The sequence below is a fragment of the Petaurus breviceps genome, unplaced genomic scaffold (assembly GCF_028583685.1).
Source record: "Petaurus breviceps papuanus isolate PSGF00001 unplaced genomic scaffold, PetGlider_PUasm1.0 90825, whole genome shotgun sequence".
Lineage (NCBI taxonomy): Eukaryota > Metazoa > Chordata > Mammalia > Diprotodontia > Petauridae > Petaurus > Petaurus breviceps.
In genome coordinates this window covers 11,099,639-11,109,208 of record NW_027187353.1, presented here as the reverse complement: position 1 = coordinate 11,109,208, position 9,570 = coordinate 11,099,639, and the positions used below count along the sequence as shown (strand labels likewise).

Here is a 9,570-nt window from a genome sequence, read left to right as displayed (position 1 = left end):
AGTTACGTGTCTGCCGGCAGGACCTGAGCCCAGCCTTCATTTAACCTAGAGTAACCTTTTCTCCAGTCACCAGGCCAGGGAGGGGGCAGGGCAAAGGGGCTGGGTCATCTCCAACTGCTCCTGTGGGTTCTCCACTCTTAAAGGGACAGGACCCAATTAGGGCAGAGTCCTAGCAGCAACGTGAGGAGAGCAACGAACAAAATCCTTCCACACAAGGCATTCTGATTCACTTCACTTTTAATATGAACAAACACAATTTCAGATCAGTAAATGACATCAGAGTCAATATTAATAGAAATTATTCCAAAATTATTCTTTGCAGGTCACAGATACTACCATCCAAAATAAAGGAAAAAAAAATTCCCAACCCAGGAAAAGGTATCCTGCTCATGTTTCCATAGCAACAGAGTCGTTGAGCTCTCCAGTTTCACCTCCCCCCACAATCCACCCCCTTCCCAACATGCTCAACCACTCCATCTCCACACAGAGCCAGGCCCCTAGAGGTCCATGGCATCTTGGAGGAAAGCTTCCTCAGCTGAAGGATTCCAAGGTGGCTTACAAACATTAGTCCCGCCTCACAACTGCCCTGTGAGGTAGGTCAGTATTATCCCTATTTTTAACAGACAGGGAAACTGAGGCACAGAATAGTTAAGTGACTTGCCCAGAGTTACACAGCAAGTCAGTGGCAGAGCTCGGAGGGGAGCCCCTCTCACTAAACCACTACAGTAACACATCCATCTTATTTCCTTCAATTTCTTGCTCTGGCTTGTGTGAGCAAACTTCAGGATACAAGCAAACCAAGGGGAAAATTTCTATTTTAAATGCTGCAACCATCTTTTAATCTAAAACAAAACAAAACAAAAACAAAACAAAACAAAACAAAACAAAAAAACCCCAAACAACACCTAAATCAAATACATTCAAATTACTTCTACCCGCCATGCGGGCCCCTTACCAAGAAAGCCCCCAGAGAAAAAACAAAAACAAAAATTTTTTTTCTTCCAAACCGAAGCATAGAAATGCAGTCCTACAAACTGTCAATTCTCCTGCTGGGTCTGGGTCTCCACTCTCTCACCAGCTGCTCTCTCTGGTTACAGAGGCTGTAGAGAAAGCTGCAAGCAGGGGAGTGGAGGCAGACCCTCTCCTCAATACTGATTAGAACCCACAGAAGGCACCCAGAGGAATTTGCCTGCCCACAGAGCAAGGAGTAACGGCTCCGTCAATCCTGAGTCCATTTTGAATTGTTTGTTTTTAAATAGGTCTCTTTGCTTTGAGTTTTGTCATTTTCTCATGGTGTTCCTTCCCCTGACAGTGAAGACACATGCCGGGACTCCATCAGGCCTTGTGCAGGGTCAGAGTATGGGTCTCCATCGAACATTTTTAGAAGAGACAAGCCAACAGACCTCTCTTAAGGGTAGGCCCACACAGGCCAGCAGATCTAAACTAAACATGGGTATTTCTATCTATTTCTTTCTTACTAGGATGAACAGCTCAGAAGGCTGGGTTTCCAGACCAGTTGGAACCTTTTCCTCAGGTCTGTTTATTCTTAGAACCCAGACAGAAAGCAAGCTGTCCTCTCCCACCCCTACCCCAACCATGGGGCTAGCATTCCCAGTAAGACAGCTGCAAAGTCAGGGGAGAACAAGGGAAGGGGCTTTGAGATCCCTCAAGGCCCAATGGTGGGTTTTCTTACACCTGTCTCCCTGTCTAGGTGGTGGTGACATTCCCTTAAGGCAGCTGGGCCAAAAACTGGTCGTGTGACCTTTACACCAGGTCTGGCAGGCAAGAAGGAAGAGTGAGGTCTTCCAGTAATTTCCCTTCCAATCAAGAGAATCCACTCAGTCCCCCCCTAAACCCAACCAGAAGCCCTCTGCCACTCAGCAGCCCTGGGCTTGGCTTGTACAGTTAACATGGAATACCCAGCGTGCTGAGGATGAGAGGTAAAATAATATTTTTTAAAAAGGCCTCCTCCCTCCCCAGTGGCTGGCTCACTAATGTTTAGCTGGGGATTAGCTGAGTTTCCATCTGACCCAGGGATGTTCCCAGGCAGGTTTGCCAGCTCTGCCTTGAGTCAGCAGGATAGTGGGGCAGTGAGGGAAGGAAGAGGCAATGCAGGCCAACTGAATGGGGCAGCCACATTACAGAGGGAAAACCAGTGGTACTCTGGCCCTGAGCAATTCCAGCCAAAGCTGCTTCCTGCCCAGTGACAGGAGAGGGGAAGAAGCTAGGGGGACTAGGTAAAGCCAACGCAAGCCAAATCCCTACTGTGCTTCCCCAGGCAACTTTTAGGTTCGGGAGGGTATGAGAGAACAGTGGAAAAAGATCAACAGGGTGTGTATGCTATAGAAGGGGCCCCCATGGATCCAATCCATTTTCTATAGGGAGAGGAAGGATCTTGGACCCTTCCTTCAGACTTGAGCCGTCTATAAGCCTTGCCCCCAGCCTCTTGCACTCCTGCTCAGCAGTGAGGGGCAGGGGAGTCATCACACTCATTCTTCCTCCTCTTCTCCCAAAACTCTGGATGGGGGGTGGGGGGTGAGACACATTGAGGGTGGTTTGTTTTACTTTTCCAATGAGTTACTGTTTCCTTAATTTTTTCCCCAATCCTTCTCCAGATCAGGCCAATTTCATTAGGAACTAGAGCTCTCATACCTCTGTTCCCTAGGTATGCATAATGCTGCCTTGCTCTAAGCTGGATGGAAGCATCCCTTTAAGGGTTAGCATCCCTCCAGCCTGGAGTTTTCCAGGCCTTTGGGACACAGAGCAAGCCCACTTGGTTAACGAGCAGGCTAGCAGGATGGCTGGCAGAGAACTTGTCCATTTTTCTCACAACCCTCCTCCCCAGTCACAGTAGGCATGCTACTTTCCTTCCTCCTGCCTTGGTTTCCAGGAGGAAACAGCAGCCAAGAAGAATGACCTTCTACACCGACTGGTAGGGAACGAAGTCTGGCCTAAAGGAGTTGGGAAAGTGGCCTTGATTCCTTTCTGGGTTTACTCCTCACCCTTGTTGGGGGGCTCAGGGAGAGCCAGAAGGAAAAGAACCACTGAGGGGAAAAGGTCACCAACAGTGACACTACAGAGAAAGAATTGCCAGCCTAGGACACACCAACGGCTTGCTTAGAAGGCAGTGAAGGTGGGAGGGGAAAGAAGAAAAAGAAAGGTGATCAGAACAGGGGAAGGAAAGGAGAAGGAAGAAGAGGAAAAGCGAGGTCATCTCAGCATTCACAAAGGCAGAGTTGTTGGCTTTCAATACATTTGCATTGTAAAAGAATACTGTATTGGAATGGGTTAAAAAAAATCATCTTTAGCATCTGGTAGCATTATTCAGTAGTTAATAAAGAGAACATTAGACCTCTGCCTAGCTGGCTTGGGGGTGGGGTGGGGAGGGAGGCCTCAGCCGCTATTGGTGCTTTTTTCACCAGTTCTGGAGCATCTGGCAAGGACAGTGGCTTTGGCAACTTTCTTTCGGTCGTAGGCCAAGCCCAGGAGACACATGCAGTCGATGAAGAAGGTGGTAAAGTTGATGTGCCAGCGGTACTCACTTGCAGAGTAATCATATGGGAAGGTGTGATGGTAGTTGTGGAAGCCTTCACCTGTTACAACAAGGGCAAAGGAGAAGGTGGGACAAGCAGGTCATGGAAGGCCACCCGGGCAATGCCCCGCCCTAGCTCCAGCCCCTAGGGAGTAGGCTCAGCAGATGTGTGGTGGACCCTGACTTACCTATCAACCAACAGACCAACAAACATTGGTTCGGTCTGCTAGATACCAAGCACATGCTGGGCTTACTAAACAAACAGTCCCTGCCCTCAGAAAGCTTACATTCTATTGGAGAAGAGCCAACATAGACCTCAAGTGCAAGTGTATACAAAATATATACAAAGTAAATACAAGATAGTTTGAGGTGGGGGTAGAGGAACTAGTGACGGAAGGGCCTTAAGCAGGAATGGACATTTGAGCTCAGCTCTGACAGAAACTAAAGGAAGAGAGTGGAAGGGAGGGCATTGATGGAAGAGGGCACAGCCTGAGCAATGGCCTAGAGCTGCAATGACATTTCTAAGGAAGGGCAGGTGCACAGTATGACTGGAATTTAAGTGTGCAGGAAGGAGAGAAGAGCCAAATGTGCTAAGATTCAAAAGATGGGTTGGACCCAGGTTGTGAAGGGCTTTTCTATTTCATCCTGGAGGCAACAGACAGCCATACTGAGCAAAGATACGGCCTGTGCTTTAGGAAGGAAAAAGAAAATCACTTTGGCAACTGGGTGAAGGATGGATTTGGAGGAGACTTGAAAAGCAGGGAGTTCTATTAAGGGATGACTACAATAGCCCAAGTGAGTCTGATGGCCTGAACTAGGGTGGTGGCTATGGGTGGAGGGAAGGAGACTGGACCCAACCTCTTAGGCCTGCTATTTGGGGAAGGGGGGAGAGGGAGGAGGGGAGGGAAGAGAAGGGCAGGGAAACCTCTCTGCACTGCAACAGGAAAGAGAGCTCTGGAATCCCTGCCTGCAGCTACTGTTGGCTCAGCACATGCTGGCATGGTTATCTGTTCTTTTCTAAGCTCCAGGTTCTCTGGGGAACCAGCCTCTGAAAGCTCTCCTGGGTCACAGTCAGAAAGCTAAAAAGCACCACTAACCAATGAGCTTCTTGGGGCAGTAAGGGCAGGTTTCCTCTTGGCTGAATAATAACATGACATTTACACAGTAAACACAGTATATGTACATAGACTATTGTCTTTCATCCTTAAAAGAAGTACAACCAGAGGCATTATTATCCCCTTTTTACAGACGAGGAATAGGAGGTCCAGAAAGGTTAAAGTGACCATGGGTCATGCAGATATTAGCATCATAGGTTCAGAGCCAGAAGGTACTTTTTGTTGAATCATTTTCACTCGTGTGGCTCTTTATGACTCCATTTGGGGGTTTCTGGGCAAAGACAGTAGAGTGGTTTTCATTTCCTTCTCCAGCTCATTTTACATATGAGGAAACTGAGGCAAACATGGTGAAGTGTCTGAGGCTGGATTTGAAGTTGGAAGGTGAGTCTTCTCCATTCTAGGCCCAGCACTCTATTCACCTTGCCACCTAATTGCCCAAGTGAAGAGACTTTAGAGATATTGGCCCCCTGCTACCAAAGTAATGAACTTGGGCCGGAAGAGGTTAAGTCATAGTCCAAGATTACATAACTAAGTGTCAGAAGTGGGATCTGAACCCAGACTTTCCTGATTCCACACTATCCACTAGCCCACACTGCCTCTTCCAAGAAACCCTGAGTTGTATTTGTTCCCTGTCAGTAGGCAACGGATTCCCCCTGAGCCCAGGAACAAAGATTTCCAAGGCCTTCCCATTGCCCTGGGCCATGGCTTCCTTTTCCTATGGGTAAGCAAGGGTGACAGTACTGACCTACATCGAAGGCCCCATTGCTGCTTTAATAAAAGTGCTCCAGAAACAGCAATGGCACTATTAATAACATCTGAGGGAAGGAAGTCCTGGCTAAATGACAGGGCCAGGAATCAAGAGCTACACTATCTACAACGTGAGCCCTGTGGGAGGGAGGCATAACCCAAGGTTCCAAAGGTTGAGACTGCTCAGAGGGATATTGGTGCCAATGCATGGAGAAGCAAAGGGAACCTCCAGAAAGCCAGAGGTGTGGGAAGGGCTTCCAACTGACCCAGGAGAACACATACAGGAGGGGCATTGAGCAAGCTGCAGGACAGGACCTTTGCCCCCATGGATGAAGAGCATTGAGCTGGTGAACGTGAGGTGGGTCCAAACCACACATGCATTTGTCCTGATAGCCCCAGACTTCCCTGTCTACTGTCTTGATCAGACATTCATATACAAGAACAAAGTAACAGAGTCAAGAAAGGTGGACAATGGCCAACAGGGGACTGAAAATCAACATGATAACAATGGGCTTGTGGTCAAAGCCTAGGAGAGATGGAGGCAGCAGGGAAGGGTCCACAGGCACTCCCAGAAGACAGTAAAAGGTGATGCCAAGGTGATAAAAACCGGGATGTTGAAACAGGGTCAAGAGTGCAAACCAGAGACAAAAACCATTAGAAAGAGTAGGGACATTGGAAAAGGGGATCGGGGTTACAGAAGGGTCCTTAGGGGTCATCTACTCCAATTTCTTCATTTGGTTAGAGTTAGAGAGATGAAGAGACTACATGCCCCTCCAGCCATATGTGGCAGAGTCTTCTGACCCCCAAAGCCAGCCACCTTTTCTATTCCACTTGGAGAGGGAGACTGGAAGAGCCTATAGCTAGATGAGTTACAGTTGGAGAAGGTCACTAAAATTTCAGCCCACTCATTTGACAGATGCTAACAGACACAGAATTTTGGTTAGGCCGGTAGTGTAAGAAGGCTACATGCATTAGAAATGGGAGAGGAAATCCCATCAACCTTGACTACCGGGGGCTGAGCCACACCCTTACATGGGTGAGAGGGGCAGCCTACAGCAAAGGAAGAATGGGATGGGAGAAAGTGAGTGTCCTGGCTCCTACCCCATAACCAAATCTGACGTTGGGAATGCTGTGGAACTGAGGGACCAAGACCTGTTCACCATTTTGGTAAAGGGTTAATACTTATGAAATAATAACAACCCATCTGTATATGCATAACATATACAAAAGAAACTTTCTGGTCAGTCCCAATAGGTAGATCCTTTCATGAAAATTTGGAAAATTCCTCATACAAGGGAGGCTAAAGCTACACCAAGACAAAGAAGGCTGCATGGGGAGAACAAGGCAAGTAAGAGGCTTCATTCTGCACATCTGTACATACCTAGGCATACACTCTAGAGATCTCCAATATGAATTCATCTCCGCCATTTTGAAGACAGAAGAAAACTAATAGAACACAAGCTCCTTGAGGGCAGGGACTGTTTCACATTTATCTTTGTACCCCTGAGCCTAGCACAGTATCTGATACACAGCAGGAAGCTTAATTGATGCTTGCTGAATTGAACCATCATTATAAGCCGTGGCAGAAATGTTAAATGGCTTATTTGTTGTCATATCCAGCTGGGCTTCAAACCCAGGTGACTGACTCCCAGACCAGTGGTTTTCTCATTCTGCCATGCCAAGATAAGAGTCCTGAGATTTCAGGTGAAAGATTCATCTGAAAAATAACACAATTTGAGCTGGAAGGGGCCAACAATCATCTGGTCCAGCCCCCATACCCCTCCCTTTTCATAAAGGAGACCTTGCCCCTAAAGACTCAGGATGAGGGAGATCCTTTGGAAAGGATAGGCCCTGCTTGTCTGGGAGAAAACCTGAGATACCAAGCTGGCAAGCAGGCTCAGCCCTGTCAGTACAACTGACCAAGCAGCCCAACTGTTAGCCCAGTATGTGGTCCTCCCTACCTCCTGGGAACATACCTGCAGCTCCAAGGGCCACCAGGATATTCTCCCGGGGGTTGATGTTTTTGTCATAAGGCCGGGTGCCATACATATGAGCAGCGCTGTTCACCAGCCAGGTGGCATTGAGCACGAAGGCATAGCGCAGGAAGGTGGCAACACATAAGCTGTGAGCAAACCGCTCGCCCCAGAAGTAGCAGGGGACCAGGGTGGGGAAGACGAAGCACAAGAGAAGGATGCCAGGCTTGTAGTATCTGTTAGGAGAAGATACAGCAGCGCATGAAGTCCAGGGTCCCTCAAGGCAGGAGGCTCTCCATAATGATCTACCTCCCATCCCTATACTGCTTCCTAGTCACAAGAACCTTGGGAGGGAGGCATTTTATAGATAAGGAAACTGTGGCTTAAGAGAAATTAAGTGACTTACCAGGCCAGGATCACATGAGTTAGGCACGAAATGCACTCAAGTCTTCCTAACTACAAGTCCAGCATCCAGCATCTCTTAAGCTAGCCATCTCCCTAGGACTTTTACACACTCAGTCCTTACTAACAACCCTGGGAGATAGGTGCTATTGTGATCCTCATTTTACAGATGAGGAAACTGAGGCAGACAGGGTAAGTGACTAGTCCAGGGTCCCATAGCTAGTAAATGACTGAGGTCAGATTTGAACTCAGGTCTTCCCACGCACCCTCTCCACCAGCTCCCTTGGCCCCTTGCCACTCACTTCCTCTGGAACATCAGCAGCTTCTCAGCTTTCAGATCAGACAAGTCAACCGAAGCGCCCTTCTCAATGACATCTGGGTGTTTTCGCACTAGCAGCCAGCCCACATGGGAGAAGAAAAACCCTCGCTTGGCATTATGGGGATCAGCATCTGTCTCAGAGAACTTATGATGAACCCGGTGGTCCCGGGACCACTCAAAAATGTCATTCTGGGGGCACAAAAGAGACGGGCAAGCATGAGGTAAAGAAAAGCCAAACACAGAGGACTGGCCCAAGCTCCCTGACTGGCCTCCACTGTAGACCACAAATGAAGGGGCATTTTGCAGATACCCCAAGAAACAAGGCTGGCTTCTTCTCCACAGCTGGGGGTGGGGTGTGTAGCATCAAGGCAAAGCAGACTGGACAGAGAAATTGCTGGGAACCCTGCTAGGTCTCCTAGCCCCTGGGAGAAAAGTCCCATTAGACTAGACATCTCCCACTGCCCAGATAGCCGGACAACCAAATTGCCCAGAAACCCTCACTCTATCTACTCTAAGCACCTGGTAAATGAGAGGGGCCTCTCCCGGATATGTCAAGCTCCCTAGATCACAGGATACACAACAGAATTATTCTAGTCCCTATTCAGTGTTGTCAGCATCTTACAGGTCCTCCCAGATGCCCTCCAGAAATGAAGAGCTGAATTGCATCACTGAAGAGAGGAAATCATACCCAGGACACATGCCAGGCAGGGGAAACGGACTGGATGTTTACCCACTCAATGTTCACTCTCCTTGAATGATTTACATGGCTATAGTTTAGAACCTGAGTCAATTAGGGTTCCTCCCTAGCCTTTGAAACTTCTTACTTTGGAAAGACTAACTCTTGACCAGGCTGGCCTGAGAGCAAGCTACAATTTCAGACAGGTCCAGGAAATAAGCTGGAAGGGTAGGCCTTAATTACATAGATCTGAGGGGCAACAGAAGCTTAAGAAGACCTCTAGGGGACTCTTGGCTCATTGCCTCTGCAAAGAGATGCCCAAGAGTGGAGTGTGTACCCACTTGTCAGAGGCCAAACACTTCCTTGTGAACAAGGACAGAGCAGAGTGTGACCCCAGGATAGAGCCCCTTAAAGCTAGGTTATAGTAATATATAATTGGATATAATCCCAGGACTGGGAGAGATGCTGAAAGCTGAAAATCCAGGGGTTCTCTAGCCCTTTTGTCTCCTGCACTCCTTAGGCAGTCTGGTGAGACCTATGAATCCCTTTTAAGAAGGTTTTTAAATGCATAAAGTAAAATACATAGGAAACCAATTACATGCAAACACAATTATTTATATATTTTAAAAATAAATCCACAGACCTCAGGCTAAGAAACTCCTGCTCTAATCCCATTGGGACTCACCCCAAAAGCCATTATGGTCAGAAAAGTTTACTTTTTTTCTTATTAGGAACCTCTTAAATGTGCTTTCCCTTGTTTTTTTTTTCCCTCATTAGAATGTAAGCTCCTTGAGGACAGGGAGGGG

At 47.8% G+C, this 9,570-nt stretch overlaps 1 protein-coding gene across 1 annotated transcript in view; it reads right to left on the bottom strand.

The window, feature by feature from the left end:
- Positions 1 to 219: 219 nt before the first annotated feature.
- Positions 220 to 9,570, bottom strand: part of SCD (stearoyl-CoA desaturase) — a 15,109-nt gene continuing 5,758 nt past the window's right edge. The window contains exons 4-6 of the mRNA XM_069071298.1: positions 8,072 to 8,277; positions 7,371 to 7,603; positions 220 to 3,593 (exon numbers count right to left, since the gene is read on the bottom strand). Coding sequence (XP_068927399.1) covers positions 3,394 to 3,593; positions 7,371 to 7,603; positions 8,072 to 8,277 — 639 coding nt within the window. The 3' untranslated portion in view covers positions 220 to 3,393. The remainder of the gene's footprint in view (positions 3,594 to 7,370; positions 7,604 to 8,071; positions 8,278 to 9,570) is intronic.